The 23,729-nt window shown below is 45.7% G+C and overlaps 1 protein-coding gene across 6 annotated transcripts in view; it reads left to right on the top strand.

Annotated features, from left to right (window-relative positions):
* The window catches only part of MSRA (methionine sulfoxide reductase A), a 363,204-nt gene that overhangs the window by 294,238 nt on the left and 45,237 nt on the right, over nucleotides 1–23,729 (top strand). Inside the window, exon 6 of one of the 6 annotated variants that reach the window (XM_043890754.1) lies at nucleotides 8,445–8,507. The exons of the other annotated variants lie outside the window; for them this stretch is intronic. Within the exon in view, the coding sequence (XP_043746689.1) occupies nucleotides 8,445–8,492 (48 nt within the window). The 3' untranslated portion in view covers nucleotides 8,493–8,507. Of the gene's footprint in view, nucleotides 1–8,444; nucleotides 8,508–23,729 lie in introns of those variants that run through there. 6 annotated transcript variants of the gene reach the window in all.

Genomic DNA, 23,729 nt, shown 5'->3' with positions numbered 1-23,729 from the left:
ACCATAAGAAGGCCTTGCCTTAGATCCTTTTGTAAACTCCTATTATGCTACACCTGGGTTTCCCTGGTGTCTCAGTGATAAAGAGTCTGCCTGCAATGCAGGGGTAGGAGACATGGGTTTGATCGCTGGGTCAGGAAAATCCTCTGGAGAAGGAAATGGCAACCCACTCCAGTTTTCCTGCCTGGGAAATCCCATGGACAGAGGAGCCTGGTGGGCTACTGTCCATGGGGTCGCAAATAGCTGGACGTGACAGCACACACACAAAATCAATCACCTTCCTAATCACTCCCAGAGTCCCCACCTCCTAATGCCATCGCCTTTGAGGTTAGGTTTCTAATATATGAATTTGGGGACGGCGCACATTCAGATCAAAGCATACCTCAGTCTACAGGCACAAACTACCAGCCTGGTGAAGGCACTGATGGAAGGTCACAGCTTCCCTTCAAGTTGCTATTTAAACTTTTGACTTGGTTAAACAAGCCTCTATAGCAAAATTGGAGACCTGGCTTTTCATTTTAGGCTTTTATGTTAACCAAAGAACGACTGGGGCATCTCCTCTCTTTAAAAAAAAAAAAAATCCTTAGTCACAAACCAGTGACTTGTGAGTGGAATTTGATGTGTAGTCTTTTTTTCTTGTTTTCTTTAATCTTGAGTTTTAATGCTTTACAGAAGGCCTCTGCTTTACGGTCGGCTGTAGTCTCCATGCTTCCCCATTGCTCCAGACCAGCACTGTCCCATAGAAATATGATATGAATCACAAACTGAGTCACATACGTCATTTAAAGTTTTCTAGCATCCACATTAAAAACATTAGAAAGAAGCCAGAAATTAATCAGAAATTAATCAGAAATTTATCATTTCTTTAACCCAATATATCCAAAATACTTTCGTTAAATTAATATAAAACTTATTAATGAGCTATTTCCTTATTTTCTTCTTCTGTGCTTTTGAAAAGCACTGTATTTTCTACTTACAGCATGTGTCCTTTTGAACTAGCTACATACAAGGTATTCAGTTGCCACCTGTGTCCAGTGGTTGGGGAATTGGACAGTCCAGTTTCTAGATCCTCCTCATGGAACTCATATTTACTGTTCCTAGTGCCTTCTAGAGGCATTTGAACCTGAAACCCCTGGATGAGAGGTTCATATGAGGTTCTTTCTGCTGTGACATCCTGTCATTCTATGGTCAGGGTGAATTTCTGAGTTAAATTAGTCCAGAACTCCCAAAGTTGTTTCACCAAATTAGAACTTAGCAGCAGCTAGTGTTGAAATGGGATCCAGAAAGCAACTGTCATATTTGCAGGGTTGGAGTTTTTGGCCCCAGAGCTGAGTGGCCTTGTAACTAGTTCCTCCTTTGTTCTGACCCAGGCATGATGGTCTGTTATGCAGCAGGCAGCCCCCCTCCCCAAGCTGAGCAGCATGGAGACCAAGCCCCTGGCAGCTCACCCCTCATAGCAGCGCTGGCAGAGGCCCTTGCCTTCACAGCAGCAAGCTTCCTTCTTGTGGTCTTCTCTGGCTCTGTCATTTCAGACTCTCTCAACCCTTTGTTGCAGTCAACTGGGCAAGGAAGAGTTAAGTGGGAGCTTCTGAAGTCCACTGAGGCCTTCTCCCTGCCCCTCCTGCCAGCGGCTCCCAACTAAGATGGCAAAGAGTGTGTTTTTTAAACCAGCGCACAGAACTGTTATTTCCTGTAAGTTCTGAGCACCTGCTCCAGAAATTGGCTGCAAAGAGAACCTCATTTAAGCTGCCCAAGCAGGAGAAGGCTGTGAGTCAGAAGACATCTTGCCAAAGGAAGCCGGAGATCCTTCCCTGGAAGTTTATCTCTTAGTAGTGACACCCTGTTTTCAAGCTCATCCGTTCAAGTGAAAAACAGTATGCTGTTCCTCCATCCATACTAAGAACACTTCGTGATGAACGATGATTTTTTTTTCTTCTTCTAACCAGCAGGGAGACTTTGTAAAGATGATCACTATTGAAAAAGTCAAAGATTTTTGTTCAAGCCTGGTACTTGTACTTGTAAAATATCTTTAGAAGGAACAGTTCTAGATAAGTAAACTACTTCCCCATAAAGACAGTGCAACCTGTAAGAACACTTGTGATCTGGATTCAAACATTGTTATACATGATTAGGGGCTTCCCTGGTAGCTCAGCCGGTAAAGAATTTGCCTGCAGTGCAGGAGACCTAGGTTCAATTCCTGGGTCGGGAAGAACCCCTGGAGAAGGGAATGGCAACCCACTCTAGTATTCTTGCCTGGAAAATCCCATGGACAGAGGAGCCTGGTGAACTACAGTCCATGGGGTTGCAAAGAGTCAGACACGACTGAGCAACTGACACTTTTACTTTTACATTCATGATTAGATGACCATAATGCCATGCTTTGCAAGCTTATATCTACGTAGGAATCACCAGAGGATCTTGTTAAAATGAATGCAGACGTGGATTCAGAAGGTTTGGGATGGGGCCTGAGATTGAGTATTTTTAAACCAGCTCTCATGTGAGACCCAAGTTTCAAGGATATAAGGACTTTGTCTAGACCTTGGATGAACCAACGGTCACAGTTCAAGAGAAAAGAACCCGATTTGTGGCTGTCAGCTTTGCTGGGAGAGAGACCAGAATAGAGCTGACTTTCGAAGCTATGACTTTAATGTTTGTATGCTGAATTGCTAAGATTTAGTGAGATAGCAGGAAGTGGGGGAGTTTAGAGAAGGGAGCAAGGGACCTATACTGAACAGCTTCCTGTTCCCTGATTCTTTATTGGAAGCCCACTATTTTGTTTGCTGGTGATGATGACCAGGAAGATACTTAGTTGAACCAAGTTCTATCCTAGTTGGGCAAGATGGAGATCTTGTAGAGTTAATTAATTTTTTCTAAATCCTAAAATTGTTGTTATAGGTAAGAACATATAGATTAAAACAACATGTGAGAAGATTGTGTGTGTGTGTGTGTGTGTGTTTGTATGTACCCTGTGACAAATGTTTTTGCTAGTATGCAAATGAGAAAATCTTGTGTTTGGAATGAATTCTACGTTGTGCTTTGGGACCACAAGTTCAGCTTGGGGCAGGGCAGGGGGTTGGTAAAGAGAAATGGGGTAGGAAGGCAGGATGGAGCTATCATTCCTGGGCAGTTCATAGTGTATTACTTTAATTTTGGTTAAAGTCTGATCAGAGAGCTGCCTTATCAACGGATAGGAGATTGCAGTTGCAATTTGCTGGTTAGTCTCTGTTCTTTTAATGCTTTCCTGAAGTGCCATTTTGTCTCAGTAAAATGCTCCCTAAAAATACTCAAATATTTTTAGTTGGAGAGTACAAATCAGATTGAGCTGCACATTTCCCTGGTGAGCAAAAGGGATGAGTTTGTGTTCATTAACTCGAGGCCATCTGGTGCAGACACGCAGCAGTCTGTGAATCAAACGTGCATCAAACTCCAGGGATCAGAACCCGCGCCAGACCCAGTGTTTTGGAGAGTCAACAACCAGGGGGAGAAGAGGGGCTCGACTCTCTTTTTCTTGCACTTTAAAAATCAGCTCCGCCTTGCAGAATATCAGAGCCACATCGCCTCCTCTTCCTTGCCCATCTGAGCTGTCTTTGCTGGGGGTGCTTCCGCAGTTGAAGTCGCTATGGTCCCCACCTTCCTTTGCGTGGGTGGAGGAGAGCAGGAGTGTTAGCCTCCCTCCCTCCACGTTGGGCCAGAACCAGGGCCTGCGCATGCGCACACTGCCGCTTGCCATGAGACAAAGCATGCGGAAGTAGAGCAGTACTCAAGGTATTTTGCAAGTAGCCCGTTCCTGGAGGACCTGTGCTTCTCGTACCCTTGCTGATAGCTTTCTATTTAGGCGTGCTCACCAAAATATCAATAAAGGAAATAAATCGCTTCGCTGACATGTGTTCCCCATCCTGAACCCCGCTCCCACCTCCCTCCCCATCCCAACTGATTTGTTACTGATGCCACCAGACCCCTGAATGCAGTGACTCCCCCCTGTGTTTCCCAATATTGGAAGGGTCGGTGTATTAAAACGAACGGAAGGGTCCCAATATTGGAAGAGGGTCGGTGTATTAAAACGAATGGTCAGTGTCTCCTGCAGAGCCGCGTGGATGACTTTCCCATGATCAGAGACAATCTTCTGGGTAACGTCTGTTCTTTAATGCTTTCCTAAGGACCACCTTTCCAACTCTGCAGCTCTCTTTAAGACTCCGAGGGGCTGCCCTCTACTGAAGATCTGGCTAGCGACTATTCCTCTCTAGGTCTCTGCATCTGCCAGAACCCTTCTGCATTCTAAGATGCCAAGCAGGTGGGGAAAATTTTTTTTTGAGTGCCACGCAGGACAGTAATAAGAGATAAATAAGCAGCTATCTTCCCATGTCTTGTGGCATGTCTTAGCAAACTGCATTTCAAAAATCATAAAGAAAAATGATGAGACAAAGGACTTTAAAGACAGATGCAAACAACTTTATTATTAATGGAAAGCAGGAAACCTATATCTAAGAAAATGTCCCTAAGTGCTATAAGGAATGTTAAAACTGATTCTTTTTCCTTTTTTAAATGGGTTAGCTTTCAGAAGTGTGTATTATTCAGTGTGGTGCATTGCAATACTTCTCATTACCATTCTTACCAGCCCCAAGTGTTATCATTGTCTCTAATGTTTGCTGATATGGGAAGCATAAAACAGCATTTTATTTTGTTTTGCATATCTTTGGTTAGCACTACAGTTTAACTTTATTGGTTTTTTTTTTTTTTTTTTTTAAAGAACCCTGGATAAAGATTTTTTTTGTACTTAGGAAAGCTCATCTTCTAAGTTGCAGAGAAGAGCTACCTCAACGTCCTGTTAAAACATGAATTCTAATGTGTTTGCTTTGGACTTGATCTCGAAGTTGGTGGAATCCACTCTGTTTGCAAGATTCAAGTGTAGAGCACAAATTTGAGGACGCACAAGTGGGAATGAGTGAGAGATCAGACAAGTTTCTAAGTTTTCTAGAGGAAGAAAATTTTGTTTTAATTGTTTATTACACACTGATGTATGTTTATTGTGCAAAACACAAAGGGAATAAAAATTACCTTTAATAATGATATTTTTAAACATTTTAGTATATATGTTCTGTTCCTTTCTCTGTAGGAATGAGTACCTTAAATGATTGAATCTTAGTATACATTCTGTTTTGTTATATGTATTTTCACTGATCAGTATTTCATGAGTATCTTTTCATATCATTTCATGTTATTTTCCTATATTATCTTTTGACTACATACTTTACACTGAATGGATATACCACAATTAATTTAAACAATCCAGTATGTTGGACATTTCACAATTGTAAATGCTGCTGTGGTGTGCATACTTGTAGTGAAATCCTTTCATGCATCCATGATTATTTAACTGGGACAAGTTCCTAGAAGAAGGATTGCTGCATGTATGGGCATGCACACTTTCCTAGCTTTTGATATGTGTATGCCCACAACACCATGTCCTTCTATACTTTGGTATTGTTACAGAAAGAAGTATTCATGACATTTTAAAATTATTTTTTAATTGAAGGATAATTGATTTACAATGATGTGTTGGTTTCTGCCATGCAACCACTCGAATCAGTCATAACTACATATATATTCCCTCACTCCTGAGCCTTCCTCCTGCCCCTCCCCCCATCCTCTAGGTCATCACAGGGCACCAGGCTGGGCTCGTGTGTTATGTAGCAACTTCCCATTAGCTGTCTATCCATGGCATTTGTTGAAGGTGGTGAGGAAGACTTTATTCAAGGGGGCCATGATGGAGATATAGGGACCGCTGCAATGGCGGTCTTGCAGTGGGGCAGAGATTGGACTCAGTTCCAAATACAGCATGAGCAAATGGGAACTTATAGTCAGGGAGCAGGGTGGGAGTCAGGGTGTGGAAAATCACTGAGAGGAAACATTGGGGCTGAATGGGGGGGTTCTGCCTAAACCAAGCTATCAAGATTCTTGCTGAAGGCTGGACAGATGCTCGGGCATCACGGTAATGAGGAATCTGATCAGATGTCAAGGGTGATCACATAGTGGGGTTGGGAGGGTCTGTTCAACTGATTTAGCAGGACTCTTTCTCTTAATAAAATTGGATGAAGTAGAGATGAACACAGATATCCAAGAGTCAGGTCTGGTTGGAGAAGTGTTCAGGGGAGTCTGAGTAGAGTCTGGTCAATGAGAGAGACTGTGTCCGCATTTAGCATGCTGTTTGGTAATAAACTTCTTGTTTATTGCCCTTCCTGTAAATCTTTATTAGTGGTAGGGCAGGGATGTGTGTACCTGTAGCACCAAGAGACCCTCCCAGCCCCCACACCACCTCTGCCCACCCAGCATCATTCCTGGCATGGAGGTAATGCCAACTTGCATAGAAGCACCGAGTATTAATGCACATTTAAAAAGAGGCAATGGCCAAGGATAGATAGAGATGGAGGGGTGAGAAAGTCATTGTCAGAGGCTCCTGGGTCTAGTTCAAGCCTTACCAGATAAATGTGGGGTCTGCCAAACCTGCCATCCATTCTTTGATGCTCAGTTTCCTAACAAAAGTATATGAGGTAATTTTTAAAAGATGATCTGTCCGATGGCATTTTCAGATCTGCAGATTTATGAGTCTTTGACCGTGAGTTATGTGTGAGGGCTGGAAAAAAGCTGACATGAGTGGGGTGAGGAAGATCCTGCAGTGAAGCTGAGGAGGTCTACCTACTAGATGAAGTCCTTCAGAGCATAAGTGACAGCAGAAGGGCCTGAGCTACAGCAGGAGTCATACCCTGGGCTCTCAGGGTAGCTTGGAAAGAGGCAACATCCGAAAGGTGACTGACTAGAGGCCACTTCAGACTCCTGATGGGCTCCTTCAGGACAGAGATGGTTGGTGTTCCTGGAGGAGGACTTCCAGAAGCAGGTAATAGTCTGAGGTCCAGCCAGGCAGATGGCCTGCATCAGGGAGACCCAGCAGTCACAGAAACCCAATTTCTTTCTTTTTAATATTTATTTATGTATTTATTTGGCTGTGCTGGGTCTTCATTGTGGCATGTGGATACTAGTTCCCTGACCAGGGATCGAACCTGGGCCCCGTGCATTGGGAGTGTAGAGTCTTAGCCTCTGGACCACCAGGGAAGTCCCAGGAAACCAATTTCTTAGAGATTTGGAGATGATAAAATCTGTCCTTTTCCCACTGGAACTGGGTTCCTGGCAACAAGAAATCTTGCAAGCCAGGCTAGAACTGGGTTTTGAAAAAAGGCTCGTTCACAACGGTCAGGGTGGGGCCAGCAGCCTAGTCTCCCGAGCTGTTGACCAGAAGCTCCTTACCTCATCTGAGGAGCTAAAAGATTAAGTGGTCCCAGCCATGAAGGTTGAGTGTCTACAGCCATGAAATCTGGACATTCCCTGCTGTTAGCTCTTTAGTTGGCAACCTGATCACTTGGGTTTTTTTTTTTTCTCCCCATAAAGAGTTTAAAGCATTCTGAACATTCTTTAAAATTGATCGGTGTTGGAATTTTTAAAGATTTGTTTTCAACTTCATGTTGTGAAATAAAACAGATACAGAAAGCAATACTAAACAAATCCATAGCTTAGTGAATTTTTATAAGGCAAACACGTTTGTTCCCATAACACTTTGCCAGCCACCCTGGAAGCTCCTCCATTGTCCATTGCAATCACAGTCCTCTCCACCCTTCTCAACTTTTATGGTAATCACTGTCTTGCATTTATCTGTAGATTTGTCACCTTAGTGTGCCTTCCCCACTATTTTTTTTACTGTATATATATATATTTTTTTTTTTTTGAAATATAGTTGATATACAATATATAATTTTAAGGTGTATAGTATAGTGATTCACAATTTTAAAGGTTATATTCCCTTTATACTTTTTATAAAGTATATAAATATGTCATAAAATATATAAATATAATATCACATATAAACTTACATATATATTCCCTCTGTTGTGCAGTCTAATATATCCTTGTAACTTATTTTATACATAATAGCTTATACCTTTTAATCCCCTACTCCTATATCACCCCTGCCCCATTCCTCTACCTACTGGTGACCACTAGTTTGTTGTACCTTTTAGATTCCACATATAAGTGATGTTATGCAGTATTTGTCTTTATCTGTCTGACTTATTTCATGTCATAATACCCTCCAGGTCCATTCATGTTGTTGCAAACGACATAATTTCATTCCTTCTTATGACTGAATTCCTTGGTATGTATGTATGTGTTTAAGCCTGGCATGCTGCAGTCTATGGGGTCACAAAGAGTCAGGCACAACTGAGCGACTGAACCACAAATATACATATATATGTACATATATAATATACCCACATATATACCACATCTTCTTCATCTATTCATCTGTTGATGGACAGTTAGGTTACTTTCACATCTTGGCTATTGTAAATAATGCTGCTGTGTATGTGTATTTTAATATTAGTGTTTTTGTTTTTTTTCAGATATGCACCCAGCTGAGTCACATGGTAGTCTTATTTTTAGTGTTTTGAGAAACGTCCACACTGTTTTCCGCATTTCACTCTGCTGTTTTTTAAACAGGTACGCCTGTTTTTTAAAAAAAGAATGTGTATTTGAAATTTCTCTTAAAAGCTGCAGCATCCCCTCCATCCCTTTATTTCCTTACACTTTTTCTGTGGAAGGACGCAGGCAGTTTAAATCTCTAGAGTTACACAAGCTTCTCTATTTGTGGTGCAGGTCAATGTGTCCTTCTGTCTTTTGTGTTTCCTGCACCCTGGCAGCTGCTTCCAGAGTGACCAGACTCAGTTTCAACCTCTTTAGCACGATGATGATGCTTTTCATCAGGAAGCATGTAACATGTGGTTTTTACTTTTTTCATGTTAGCACTCAGTGATGCTTAATGTCTAGATCCACCACTTCACTGAAGGCAGAAAAATGGTGCAATTCTCACTCTATAATTTTGTTTTCATTTACTGGCTGTGATAATTTTTTAATGCTTCCAAATGGAGAAGCTTCCATTTTTCTATCGCTTGGTCACCCAGTTACAGTTCTTACAGGAAAGGCAGGATAAATATCCAGTTCGTTTATATATCCAGTTTTCAAGATAACATATTGGCTTCCTATCAAGCTTAAAATGGGACTTCCCAGGTGCCTCAGTGGGTAAAGAATCCACTTGCAACACAGGAGATTCAGGTTTGATCCGTGGGTGGGGAAGATCCCCTAGAGAAGGAAATGACAGCTCACTGCAGTATCTTGCTTGGAGAAGCCTATGCACAAGGGAGCCTGGTGGGCTACAGTCCATGGGGTTGCAAAGGGTTGGACATGACTGAAGCAGCTGAGCATGCACACAGGCACACATCCTTGAAATGTAGCCAATTCGTTCTTTTAAAATACTATTATGAATGTATGAATTTACATATATTTGATGGATTTCAATCCATTGCCATTTGAAGCTTCTTCAGTTGGTTCCTGGGTCCCCTTTGACATGACCTCAGGCAGTTTGTGATCTTTCTAAGTGTCTGATCTTTCTAACTATCTGATATATGAACATGCTCCAGACTCATGTTGTGTATCTCCTGCCCCAGGCTTGGAATCAACCATTTGTGCCAGAAGCCTGGTTTCTGTTAATAGGGAAAGGTATTTCAAGACCACAGTCTGGATACCCTGCATGCTCGTTCCTAACTGGACTGGTCCTTGTTTCTAGCTTTTCAGCAGACGTGGCATACACTTGTGTAATATGAGTGAGGTCAAACATTCTGTAAGTTCAAACCATTTCAGATTCAGATTCAAAGCTATAGAGGTTTTACTTAACTTTTATATTGCATTTGCATCTCCTTTATTTCAAACCAAGAGTCCTGGTTCTTAAAAACACAGAACTAGAATTAGAACATCTCATAATTATGACAAAAGTCTCAGAATAATAATAATAACAATACTACCACCATCAACTATGATTACTGAAAATAGTTAAATTTGTAAAGCTCCAAATTCTATTCCATCCCCCCAATTTTTCTATTTATATTTGTATTATTAATCATATAGTCAATGTATATGATAGTCTATTCCTTTTAACCCTCATTTAGCTTTAATTCTATAGGTAGATATATATTTAACATTCACTGTCCTTATGTTGATGCCAATTTGGTCATTTTGTTTATCTGAAGCTAATTCTTTAGTAGATTCCTTAGTCAGTGTTCATTTCACAGAAACAATATTCTCTGAATTCATGAGTGTTGATAACAGTTTGTGCTCTTCCTACATGAAGTCAGTTTTGCTGGGTATAAAATCCTTAACTAACTTTTTTCTTTAAATATCATAAATATAGGTATTAAAAATAAGAGTTTCTTCTAGCACAAATATTGTTATCAAAAATCATGTGACAGTCTAATAATTTTCTTTCCCTTACAAGAATTGTAAAGATATTTTTATCTTTAAAGTCCTGTAATTTTATCACATCATATCTTGATGTTGATAGTTCTGGGTTGAGAGTTTCAAGTATCAGGTGAGCTCTTTCAATGTGTATTTTCAAATCTTTTTAAAAAAAATTTCAGGAAAATTGTCTTGAATCATACATTTTAATATTTTTTATTCCCTTGCCGTGGGATTCTAATCTAGAGGTGCTTTTGGTAACTCATCCTATTTCCAAACACACTTGTGTTCATTGGGACAGCAGGAACACAGGGTCTGTGTCTGGTGCTAGAGGAGTTCATCATCTAGTGGGAGGACAGTGTCTCTTTATTGCCTGTTACATGGAGATAATGAGTTGCAAATGTTGAATTGGCTTTTGGAGTTCACAGCCTGCCACTTTGAACCACGACCAGGATGGGAAGCAGTTGGGCAAGCTTGTGACTCCCGGTTCCTTTGTCTATTAAAGCAATTTATAACTTATCTGCTTCTTTGCTGAGGTCCCTAATTAAAGCTATTTTCAACCCAGTAAGCATCCTCATCCCTCATCCAGCCAGTAGAGTTGGACAGCTCCCCTGTGGCCTCTGCCTTCATCCTCTTAGGCTCTGTGGTTCAGGGTTAAGTTCCTATACCTTTAGCAGGGCCACTCTCTGAAATGCAAGGAGAAGAGTATTGTTTCTTGGAGACATAATTACAGAGACAATGCAGGCTTCTCTGAGATAACAGGCCTTTTGAAATGCAACGTGCTGGTGGAAGATCCAGCCCAGGTCATTGACTGCCTTAGCTGTCATGACTCATATTAATAAAGCTGTGTTTCTGCTTGGCTGAAAGGCTCTGGGGTTGGTGTCTAAAGTTCGTTAACCTTTTGTCTGAGGGACTTGTACTTGGGACTTGTGGTTCTATGTCTTTTCTTACAGTTTTTCAAGCTGTAACTACAGTTTGGTGGTTGTGGCTATGGGCACAACCATGAAATAGCTAACTTCACCTTTGAATCGTCTGTTACTTTTAAGAACATTATGTTCTAGATATTGGGGGCCCATAAGTCTATTTTTGCATTTGGTTAGGATTCTTAGAAGACTGGAAGCTCTGAATGCAAACAAAACTACTGCCGAGAGACACATTTAAGGACTTATATTTTTTCTGTCTTCTCAGGAGTCTGCCTGTCTTTGTCCAAAGTTACATGTGAAAGATTTTTGTCACTTAGTTTAAATGTACAATGTACGTTGGATGCCATTTACCTAAAGTGACGCTTAAGAAAATCACTTTGTGAAGTAAATACAACTTTGGTAATGTGAAAAATGTCTCCCTAATTTATCTGTCTTAAACTTACAACTTATTAATATCACACTGTAATCTATCAAGGCAAAGCTGTGTTTTATTCTTTTTTCCCCTTCCCATTGCCTCCCGTTTATCCCCTGGGAAGGGAAGTAGTTTCCTTCATGTGAGATAGATGATTTCTCTTTCTCTCACCTCCTATGTCACTGTTTCATTGCTCTCAAATCTTTTGTTTATGAGGAAACGAGGAAAAATGTTGGACTTGGAGTGAGAGAGCCTAGCATTCTCATCCGGCTTTGTCCTAACCAACTGTGAGACTTCAACAAGTTAGTTACCCTCTTTGAGTCTTAGTTTATTCACCAATAAATTGGGTATAAAAATCCCTTCATCACTTTATTGCTGCAGGGTTAATTGTAGTAATGTAGGTAAAGCACCTGGTACCTGGCACAAATAATCATCCTTATTGGGGAACTCTTTGGCATCATCGACTCAAAGGACATGAGTTTGAGCAAACTTCAGGAGATAGTGAAGGACCGGGAAGCCTGGCTTGCTGCAGTCAATGGGGTCACAAAGAGTTGGACAAGACTTAGTGACTGAACAACAGCAATCTGCCAATGAAAACGTTACCACCTGCCTATGAAAAATAGTGAGTGATATCTGTCCTCACTCCCCTTGACCCCCTTGGGTGGGGCTTCACCCCTGTTCTCCTTCTGTACTGTTGAGGATGTATTGCTCCATATGAATAGATCTACAGCCACTAAAACAAATCAGAGATACCCATTCACAGTGATCCATAAGCAAAAAACCCAAACCGAGCCCATGGGTATGGATCTTTAACAATGTGGGGGGTGGGATATGAAGGGAGGGGTCACCCTGCCATTTCTCAGCTCCATACTACCACTTCTGAGTTTTTTGTGCCTCAACTATTCTCTCTGCATACACGTGGTGGGCTGTTTTTATAGACGTGACTCCTAGCCAAGCAGTCCCCATAGTCTCAGAAAAGCCCCCTCTCTCACTTTCCCCCACACTGTGTTCCAAGGGGAGGGTGGTCTCCGACGGGGGCCCTTTTGCAAAAAGTTGCTTCAGAAGCTGGAAAATCAGACTTATGTGTGCCAGTCCTGATTTACCTCCTGGCCTCCCAACCGTTCTCTTCCCCTCCTGTTCAGTTCCCTCCAAGCTAAGCTGTCCCTGATCCACCCCACCCCTCCTGACCCCCAGTTCTTTTGTTCATCCATCCCTGCCACTGCCCCCTCCCCCCACCCCAGTACAGTCAGCCTCACTGCTGCTTAAAATGTCATTTTTGAAACAACAGAAGGACATGCTGATTTTTGCGGCATCTCGGGGGGAAAAAAAATTTTTTTTTTTGATCCATTTGGTGTTGAGAGAACTCACAAGAAATGTATTCAGGGACCCTCGCCAGCCTCTCTCACTGGTGCGGTTCACATTTGGTGGCTGGTGATACAACACGCACAGTATTTTTCCCCCAGAAATGTCCATGCTCCTCTCATCCGCACCCTGCTTCCTTTAGATTTCTTTGTCTCTTGGCTCATTCTGTACTTGAAGCGCTGCAGTTCCTGATTTATTTCCAAGCCGGGTATCCATTCTGATCCCTTCTCGGGGGTTTGAACCAGGTTCTTGGGAAACCTGGGAACCCGGTCAAGCCTGGCTTACATCTCGGGAGGGGAGGGCATGAGACACTTCACCACCACCCCGGGCCCTCCCCTTGACCCATGGGGCCAGTGCCTGAGAGGAATCTGTCAGGCTCCTGGGCCAGGCTCTCTCTTCCAGAAGGGTATGGTGCATCTCTGCAAACTCGAGTTCCCTTTGTCCTCTATCTGTCTGTCCTCCAAGCCCTGCCATGCTGCACCTGTGATGACATATATTCACACCTTATTATTCCCATTAGATGGAAGGTTCTTGAGGGCAGGATCCATGTCTGACTCGTGTTCTTGTCCCTCAGCGCTGGAACAGGGCCTCGCAGGTGGCCCCGTGGCTGCTGACGGCTAGAACACACACCCTCCCCTGCTCAGCGCCCTCCTGAGTGAGGAGGACATGGGGAGCAGGGCTCACCTTCCGTAGGCTTCTTCACGGCCTCACTGCTGGAGAAAGGACTCACACTGGCTCGGAGCATCAATTTAAAACCCAGAGACCCTCTACTCATTACTAAAGGTCCAGATGAGCAATTAAGCTATGAATTGGAATTTTAATGAGCTGATGTTCTGGCCCCAAACACCTAATTGCAATACAGTGACTAGATTATCCCCCACCCGTCTGAGTGTCTCACAGTCACTCAGACCATCTTGCTCTGGGTTTAGTGGTTGTCATCCACAGACACCCAAAGTGGGAGGTTTGCTGCGGCTCAGGATCATCAAAGCCAGCCCCTCAAGCCTTGCCTCAGCCAGAGGACCCTCGTACAAGAGTGGTTTGAGGGCTACTGTTAATCTCAAAGTCTTACCTGGCGCGTTTCCATCCCAGCTCCTTTCCTGGGTCTCCTGCCCACTTGGGGCACCCTGGAGAGAACTGCAGGTCACCTAACAGGGGCTCCCCGACTTGCCTTCTAGCCATGATATGAATTTGGAGGAAATCAGAGCAAGTTCACTTTTCACACCACACACACACACACACACAAACACACACACACGCACCCCCCAAAAATTCTTGTCCTAATGACTTGTCTGTACATTCTACTTGATGAGTGTCTGAAGTTTGAGGTTTGTAGCCTGAGCAACCTTCTTTAAAAGGACCCTGTGTCTTCCCTGGCTTTAAATAGACCTTCCTGATGGCTTAATCTGGGCAGAGTCCAGACGCTCTGCTGACCAGCACACCACATGTCACACACTACCTAGAATCCAGTTGAGCAAGTAGACACTGCCTCCCTCTGGCCCTGTTTGGGGACCTTCCCCGGATGCAGACACACCTGTGTGGTCCGTTTCATGTGTGGAGGTCTTTCCTTAACTGTGAATTCTAGTCCCTCCTTCCTGAAATGTCATTAATTGCTCCTATCTTAAAAACCGTCTTGGAGACGGGCTCCTTATGTGACATTGTTCCTGGCGTCTCTCTGTTGAAGAATATGTTTGAGCTTCTCTTTATCTGCTTTTCCCTCACCCTGGAATTCCTCATGGGGGCTAAGCTTTGCCAAACAGTTATGGAGCAAAATTAGAAGATTTTCGCTGGGCCGGCTTCTAAGGGCCCGCCTGGTTTTCTAAGAAGCAACCATAAAAAGAAGAAAGAAAGAAAAAAAAAAGAAAAAGTAGAGACTGGAAGAAGCAAACTTTTGGCTAATTACCGTCTTTTTTTCCCCTCTGAGCTCTGAGTACTGTTCTTAATTTCCTGGCCAGCTTGCGCCCCTCCCCCGCTCCCTCCCAGCATCTGTGGTGGTTTCAAATTGAAATGCATACCTGCTGCTCTGAATTTCCAGCACACCATACCAGTTGGTTTGCCAAACACTGAACTGCCAGCCATCTGCCATCCAAAGTCAGAATTTACATTGTTTCATCTTAAAATAACGCCTCCGGAATAGCAAGCCCCTCTGTGCATCAGGTTTTAACGTTGACAATCAGCCAGAATTAAAAACAAATACCAAATGGGCATAAAAAAAGAACATAGTGGGGAGTTGGGGTTGGGGAGGGGGTGGCTGGCATTTGACAAGAGAGTTTATTTTTCAGCATTTTTACCTGATTTTCCACCAAAATAGCCATGCCATTTAATTTTATCTGCAACAGCAGGAACTACTTATAGACCGAGAGCCTTAACTTTTTACTCGCCTGGCTCTACCCGAACAGACGAGGCTGGAGCTGCTGTCCGAGTCTCAGGGAGGGTGGATGTCTTTATAACCTCCCCAGATGCAGGGGGGGAAAAGCTGTCGTAACGTCTTCACAACAGGTCTTCCTGGTTGCTCAGATGACACAGCTAAGATGCATGAAGGTGGACTACCTGTTACAGGGCCATAGGCTAGTTAATGGTGAACCCAGGACTGCCAGGCCAGTCTTCCCACCCCTGGACGTGTCCACGCAGATGTGGGAGTCCCTCCACCCCTGCCTTTAGTTCCCCTTACCCGACCATAGCAACCCTTCTGGGCCTTATTCCCCTGCTGCTCCAGGACAGTTGTTTAGTTGCTAAGTTGTGTCAGACTCTCTGCATCCCTATGGACTGTAGCCTGCCAGGCTCCTCTGTCCATGAAATTCTCCAGGCAAGAATACTGGAGTGGATTGCCATTCCCTTCTCCAGGGTCTCTTCCAGATCCAGGGGTCGAACCCAGCTCTTCTGCATTGCAGGCAAATTCTTTACTGCTGAGTCACCAAGGAAACCCAGGAAAGAAGGGGCTTCTGCAGGGTCAGGAGCCCCTGGTGACCTGTGATGGCGGCCTTGTGGCAGAGCCACCATGAAATCTGGGTGACTTTCCAGAGCAGATGGGCCTGAAGGAGTTTTTTTTTTTTTTTCTTAAGAGAAAAATGAAAGAGATTTCATGTTTCCTTTAGGGAAGCTGTTCCAGGCGAAGGCAGCTTGGGGAAAAGTGTGAAGTTATGAGTGGGCAGAGGAAGCAGAGGGCTCTAAATTTATACTGAAGCCACCTGCCTACAGCATGGTGCCCCAGGCCACAGGCCTGCAGACAGGGAGGGCTTGTCCCTGAGCCTGGGCTGGGCGGGGCACTGGGCGAGATCCCCGGGTCAGCCCCATGCACCCTGTGGAAATCTCCGGGGGCCGACCTTAGACGTTGTAGGTCCAGGCGAGCTGCCGGCTCAGTCCGGTCCTGATGTGGGTGTCAGAGGTAGGCACTGTGGTCACTGCTGTGCGTAGGTTTGCTTCTGGGCCAGCTGGTTCTCCTCCTGGAAGCCATATCTCAACCCGGACCAGACCCAAGGCCCATCTTGTGTGTTCCCCTGGCCCCTGCTTGTGGCTCTGACCTACCCGCCCTGCAAGCTGTCTCTGTAGCTGGAACCAGCTCTACTTCCTGTGAGGCGGGGCCATCTCCCCCATCTTTGGGGTCCGGAACACCATCGTTGTTGAGTTGCTCAGTCATGTCCAACTCTTTGCGACCCCGTGGACTGTAGCCCGCCAGGCTCCTCTGTCCATGAGGATTCTCCAGGCAAGGATACTGGAGGGGGTTGCCATTTCCTTCTCCAATCCCTTTCCTTCTACAAACACCTTTGGTGAGTGGTTAAAGAATCCACCTGCATTGCAGGACACTCAGGTTCGATCCCTGGGTTGGGAAGATCCCCTGGAGGAGGGCATGACAACCCACTCCAGTATTCTGGGAAATCCCGTGGACAGAGGAGCCATGAAGGTTACAGTCCGTAGGTCGCAAAGAGTCAGACAGGACTGAAGTGACAGAGCGCACAGCCCACACACCACTGGGACGTGCTCCACTCATGCTCACTAACCGAGTGAATCAGCGCTTTGCCGGGATAATGCAGAACTTAACTGGTTGTGTTGATCCCAAGACTCAGTCCCACAGTACTGAATTGGCCAGTAAGTTCCTTCAGGTTTTTCCGTAGGATGGAACAGAAAAACCCAAACCAAGTTTTTGGCTAACACAATATTTCTCCTATGAAAGCTACTTTTGATTTATCCAAAATCTTCCAATTTTGTTGGGTTCCAGTTAGCAGTGTTGTTACTGAGAGTGCTCAGGGGCCACTCGCTGTATGAGGTACCTTGTGTATGTTCTTATCTCTCACTCCTGTCTGCCTCTTTGCGACCCCACCAGGCTCCTCTGTCCATGGGATTTCCCAGGCAAGAATACTGGAGTGGGTTGCCATTTCCTCCTCCAGGGGATCTTCCCGACCCAGAGATTGAACCTGAGTGCCCTGCATTGTAGGCAGATTCTTTTACCGCTGAGCCATCGGGGAAGCCATTCTTATCTACTTTGACTTAATTCAGTTTATTAATAATATGTTGTGAAGTCCCTGTGGTCATTATAAACATCAGCCAACCAAGGCTGATTGGGTGTTAGTTTTCCAGGAGACGCCCCTCAGGCACATGTCAAAGGCAGACTTTAACCCAGGGGCCCAAGAACTCCTGTTAGGTGAGCCCATTGCATGGAATCTGGCCCTGGCCAGGCCCCAGTGAGCTCCCGCGACCTGGGGCACGTGTTCAGTATGGGTGACAGCCAGAAGTGCCTGACACCCACTGCGCACCTGGAGGAGGAGAACTGAGATGGGCGGGTCCCCGTGGGGAAGGTTCAAGAAAGTGGCTCCATTTAGCATTTAGCCTGGGAAGAAAACACTGAAGTGAGGAATGGGAAGGCTGCATGCAAGATTCCCACGACAGGCTGTCCTTGGAGGGAAAGGGTGTGCTCACTTGCCCTGGGGCTCGGGAGCAATGAGGCAGATGTTAGCCCATCAGGAAGGATTCCCAGGCAAGTGGAGCCGCCCATCAGTGGAATTCTCTGCCCACAAAGGGGTGAACAGCCTGCCCAGGAAGATCAGGCAGCTGCAGAATGACCCTTTGTCAGAAGTCATAGAAAGGTCAGCTCGTAATACGGAGCTTGGTGCAAATGCTCCCTGAAAATGTCCATTCTGACTCTCAAGCCCCTCAGTTCTGTGTTCTTAGTTTAGTACATAAAACAGTGGTGCTCATGATGACACATTTCTAAAGCTTAAAATAGTCGTAACTCCTTTTCCCAGAATGAGTCATTTTAAGACCTCCTCCCCGTTCCCTGCCTTGAGAGTCTAATCAGAAGCCCGTTTTTAAAAACTTGAAATGTAAAACCCAAAACCTAAATGCAACACTGTCATTTGATTTCCTAAAAAGGTGTTTTTCCTTTGCAAAATCGGAAGGTGGAGTGACCCCTGCAGGCGCTGGAGGTGTTGGGTGGGCAGGGGTCCTAGGGAGAAGGCTACAGGTCCTGCTCAGCAGGGGTAGGGTGTGAGATGGGGGGTGGGGAAGGGGTTCTGATTCGGGCCAAAGCCACTAAACAGGGCCTTGCCTGCAATGGCTTCTGGGCATGAAACCTTCTAGACTAGAGCTTAAAACTCTGCCTAGCTGTCTGCACAAATGCTGTTTGCAAGATGTACTGTTTTGTGATAAAAGATAAAAGAGATCTTCTCTACAGCAGTTGTGAGGCAGTTTGTATCTGACCCCAAGTTAGAGTCGTTACTAAGGGAACCACAAAGAGAGTGAGCCTATATTTAAATGAGCCGGCATCTCAAGATTCCCCTGGGCAGGAAGCATGTTTCTCCCCTAAGAAAGAACAGAACATGACTTCCTTCCTTGTAGCGGAAGGACTCGTGGTGTTTGCTGCCCACAGGTGCTTGTACCTGTCTGTCGCTGCTTTTCCCCTCCGTCTGGGAGATGGAGCCTTCTCGCTGATCTGACAGCCAGGAAAGCAGAGCGTGGCTTCCCCTCTAGCTGTCTCTGAGCAGCTCAGTAAGACAGTAGAGGTCTTGTGGTTATAGGACACAGCTGTGCCAACCCGATGCAAAGGATCTCATCCCACAGTGTGTGGAAACAATGGGCATGAAGTTCAAAGCCAAAAGGGCAAGTGTCAGAATCCAAGCTCAGGACTCTCAGTGAGTTTGAAATGAACTCTGAATTCAGTTCTGGGGGAGAAGCAGGTATATTAAATAGTGACTGCATAATTGGGCTTCCATGGTGGCTCAGACAGTGAGGAATCCGCCTGCAGTGTGGGAGACCTGGCTTCAGTCCCGGGGTTGGGAAGATCCCCTGGAGGAAGAAATGGCAACCTACTCCGGTATTCTTGCCTGGAGAATCCCCATGGACAGAGGAGCCTGGTGGGCTACAGTCCGGGGGTCACAAAGAGATGGACACGACTGAGCGACTAAGCACAGCACAGTTAATGTAAAGATGGCAGTAGTTTTGATACTTGTTCAGCCACCAAGTCATGTCTGACTCTTTGCCACCCAATTCAAGATTCCTTGGGGCAGGAGTAGTTTGATACTACTTTAATCTTTAATATTAAAAACTATAGTGGTATTTTAAATGCTGTTGAAATGTAGGTATTTTTGTAATTTTTTTTTTTTGAGAAACTTAGATTCTCTCAGATAAGAAATAATCTCTTGTAGACAGAAGCTTGCTTGAATACAGCATGATTATGACACTACTGCCACCTAATGGTAGATTGCCTTAATTGCAGACCAAGTGCCTAAAGAAATGTTCAGTTACCAAGTCCTGTCTGGTTCTTCGTGACCCCATGGGCTGGAGTCCACCAGACTCCTCTGTTTGTGGGATTTCCCAGGCAAGAATACTGGAGAGGGTTGCCATTTCCTTCTTCACGGGTCTTCCAGACCCAGGGATCAAACTTGAGTCTCCTGTATTGCAGGTGGATTCTTTACCACTGAGCCAACAGGGAAGCCTGCCTAAAGAAATGAGCAGACACTAATTTCAAAACTAAATTACAGGGACTTCCCTGGTGGTCCAGTGGCTAAGATTCCATGCTGTCAATGCAGAGTGTCTGGTTTTGATCCCTGATCCGGGAACTAGACCAGTTAAATATACTTTTCTTTGAATGAAATGTCAGTTCTCACTAATTCATTTATTCACTCAACAATAATTACTATAAGAATCGCAACCATATTGCGTTCACTGTCAGCAGAGAAAAGGGCAGCCTGGCCCATGGCCTGGAGGGTCCCACCTTGTGATGACCTGTAAATACCTCCCCTTTGTCCCAAACCCTCTTTCTCTTCACTTGCCATCTCCTGTCCATGTTGCATCCCTGGACTCTCAGGGGTATGTCCTTGCTTGTCATGATCGGCAGCAAGGAGGAAAACATATTAAAAATGCCTAAGACTCACCAAGTCTTGTAGGTCACCAAGCCTGTGTGGTTTGGTGCGTGGATCTCTTCTGCCAAATGCACCGGGGTTGCCATGGAGACAAACAGGCACCTGTGTTTTGTTCTGAGGCAGTTGTCACATATGTATGGGCACACGCACCAGCTAGTCCTTAAAACATGTGTCTTAAGTATGGCCGAAGTCTCCTCTCCATAATTCTACTCCTTTCCTGGCCTTGGTCCTTCCTACAAATGAAGATTTCTTTTTCACTATCCCATGTGGTCATATCCATGTGGGCATATCATGGTCCCCGACGGATGTTGCCAAGCCATGCTTGCCTACCGCACCCCCTCTACAACCCCTGTTTTAAGACAGAGCTCTCTGTGTCATGAGAGGTGATTGATAAAACTGAATTTATTGGTTATTTTGGGGTGTATTATTTGGGGACAAGACCAGGAAGGAGGTAAATACCAGGAGGTATTCCAATGTCAGAGAGGTCATCGGCCATCCCAGCCTTTATAGGCAGTGCAGATTGAAGATGGGGAAGCACGTATGTCACAGGAGAAGTCCTCTTCCACGGGTCTTCTTCGTGTTGGACACCTCAGCTGGCCCACACCCATTCCCCAGCTTCCCTGACCCTGCCATGGTGAATTCAGGATTCGCACAGGCCTTTCTCAGATGGTCCCTGCACTTTGGGAATGGCAGAGTTGCTTCTCAGCTTCTTGCCCCATCACCCTTCACCTCCAGTGCTGCTCTGGGTCCTCTCCCCGGGTACCACTGGCCCTGCTGGGCAGCGGCTGCCGTCTGAGCCAGAGGGGTCCAATTAAGAATTAAGAACTAGACTATTACAATCACAGGCTTCATTGAGCCTAAAGTGTTGAGACTAATTTTCCAAGTGAACTCCATGGAGACTGTTTTCACAAATCAGTGAAATCAGATCAACAGATTCCTCATGCGTCTGTGGTGCTCTGTCGTTAGAGGAGGCCTCTACATACACTTTCTTTTCTTCTGCTCCCTGCAAGAATGTTATGAGGCAGGTAGGGCACGTACTATCTTCTGTGTTTCTAGATAACTCAGCTGAATCTGACTTATACAGCCACTCTATTCCAGGTGACATGGATCTTCTTCTCCCTCGATCTCTCTCTGGATGTGAACAAAGGCAGGAAGTCTACGCTTAGACAAAGCCAAGATAGGAAAAGGGCTTCTCATGTGGCGCTAGCGGTAAAGAGTCCATCTGCCAGAGCAGGAGATGTCAGAGACTCAGGTTCAGACCCTCAGTTGGGAAGACCCCCTGGAGGAGGAAATGGCAACCTGCTCCTGTATTCTTGCTGAGAAAATCCCATGGACAGAGGGACCTGAGGGGCTAAGTCCATGTGGTCATGAGGAGTCAGACACGACTGAGCGTTTGAGCACATAGCACAGATAGGAAAACCACAGTGACTAGAACTGAGTGATGGGAATCAGACCGCAGGCTCTACAGGGATTGGCAAGAGAAGGTTGGTATAGTTAGGGAGCCATAACTAAACTGTTTGTGGGCTCAAATGCTGAGGGAGACAACTATAACTGGTTTAGAAACTCCCATAAAGTTAAAAATGGGATTTCCTATAAAGGTTTAACTCCATGCCAAGCCCTGTGCTGAGTGAGTGTCTGCAAGCGTGATCTTATTTCATTCTCCATCCAGCCCAGGAGACTGTTGCTATTATTGAGTCACAGGGGCAGGACAGATGAGGTCTCTGAAACGCTGGGGATGCCAGGAGGGGTGGGGGGCAGTGGAGATCGAGTGGGAAGTGGTAAGGATGGGCCAGGTTAGGATGAGACCTCAGAGTCAATCGGGGCTCTTGGACGTGGCTCAGGGCAGGCCGTGCAGTGCCTGGAGGGTTTGGAGCAGGCGCAGGGCCCGAGAAGGGTGTGTATGTAAAGACCTCTGAAGCGAAGCCTTGGCTGTGGGGTCCATGTCGCGGCCACTGGCTTTCAGAGCCCAGAAGTCCACGGGCCTGGCCTGAGGGCAGGCGCCTGAGTCACTGTGTGAGCTGCGTGAGCCCCTCCTGGCGGGGGGCTTGCCCTCGCCCGGCCACCGCACAGCCCCGTTCCTGGCTTACATGCAAACACAGGGACACGCGTAGAGACTCGTTCCCCTGCCATCAGGCTGATTGATGGAGGAGTCAAGCCTCCTTCTGTTCAGTGTGCTGAGCTGATGGGCTTTTGTTCTCCAGGCCAAATTCCTAGGATCCTTTTGGTCCCTGAACGCTTTGCCTGTGGAGTTTAGAATAAGAAAGTACAGAAATGAGCTCACAATATAGTTTGGGGATTACGGAGAGAGATACTATCGGGGGGAATGGTGATTCTCCTAAATCCAGGGCCCTGTGCGCTGGGGTCCATTGGCGGCCTGGGTGGGAGTGGGCAGACCCTGCGTGGTCCTGAGCTGTGTCAGAGATGAGGGTAACCAGCAGTGATGCAGCTCCTGAGTGCTGGGCTCCAGGCCGGGTGCCTACACATGTGTCTTAAAGAGCTCTGTGAGGAAGATGTTGGGAGTCCAGTTGGACTTGTTTTTGTTTAGCCACTCAGTTGTGTCCGACCCTTTGTGACCCTATAGACTGTAGCCCGCCAGGCTCCTCTGTCGATGGGATTCTCCAGGCAAGGATACTGCAGTGGGTTGTCATTCCCTTCTCCAGGGGAATCTTCCTGACCCGAGGATAGAACCCGCTTCTTCTGCATTGGCAGGTGGATTCTTTACCACTGAACCACCCGGGAAGCCCTGAATCCCATTTACAGATCAGTAAATTTAAGTCCCAGAAATCGTGTCTGATCTGCCAAGGCCTTCCCGCTAGTAAATGACAAGTGAAATTGCAGTGTGGGTCACTCTGTGTCCTTCCCACTGTATGTCGGAGGAAAACACTCTCGCACATGTAGCCGGCTGGGTCTTTGCTTGGAAACACTCAGTGAGGTTAACCATTTAGAGTCCTGTCTCCCCTCAGTTTTGCTTTTGCAATCTGTCGAACCTTTGGATAGATGAGAGACTTTATCTGCTCCTCCTCTGCCTGCCTTTTCCCTCTCTTTCTGGCATCTTCCCTCTTCTCCATCCCCAACACACTTAGAAAAACTAAGGCCAGCCCTCGCTCTGTCGAAACATGACTTGCTGTTGGACCTAAGCTGCCCAGGAGTTGTCGGCACCGGGTACCCCAGATGGACGCCCACAGTGGCTCGTTGGCCTTTGCGGTGGACGAGCGAGCCACGGCCCGGGCGCCGCCACAACACGTGTGTCTGCAGAACTGAATTCATACGCTGGTGGTTCTGTCTTAATGCCGCAGGGGGATGATCGTCCGTGGGGCCCGTGGTGCTGTGGGTGTGTCAGTGGAAACAGGC

This window comes from Cervus elaphus, chromosome 29 (assembly GCF_910594005.1).
Source record: "Cervus elaphus chromosome 29, mCerEla1.1, whole genome shotgun sequence".
Lineage (NCBI taxonomy): Eukaryota > Metazoa > Chordata > Mammalia > Artiodactyla > Cervidae > Cervus > Cervus elaphus.
Note: the sequence above shows the minus strand (reverse complement) of the source record. Positions and strands in the feature narration are given on the sequence as shown.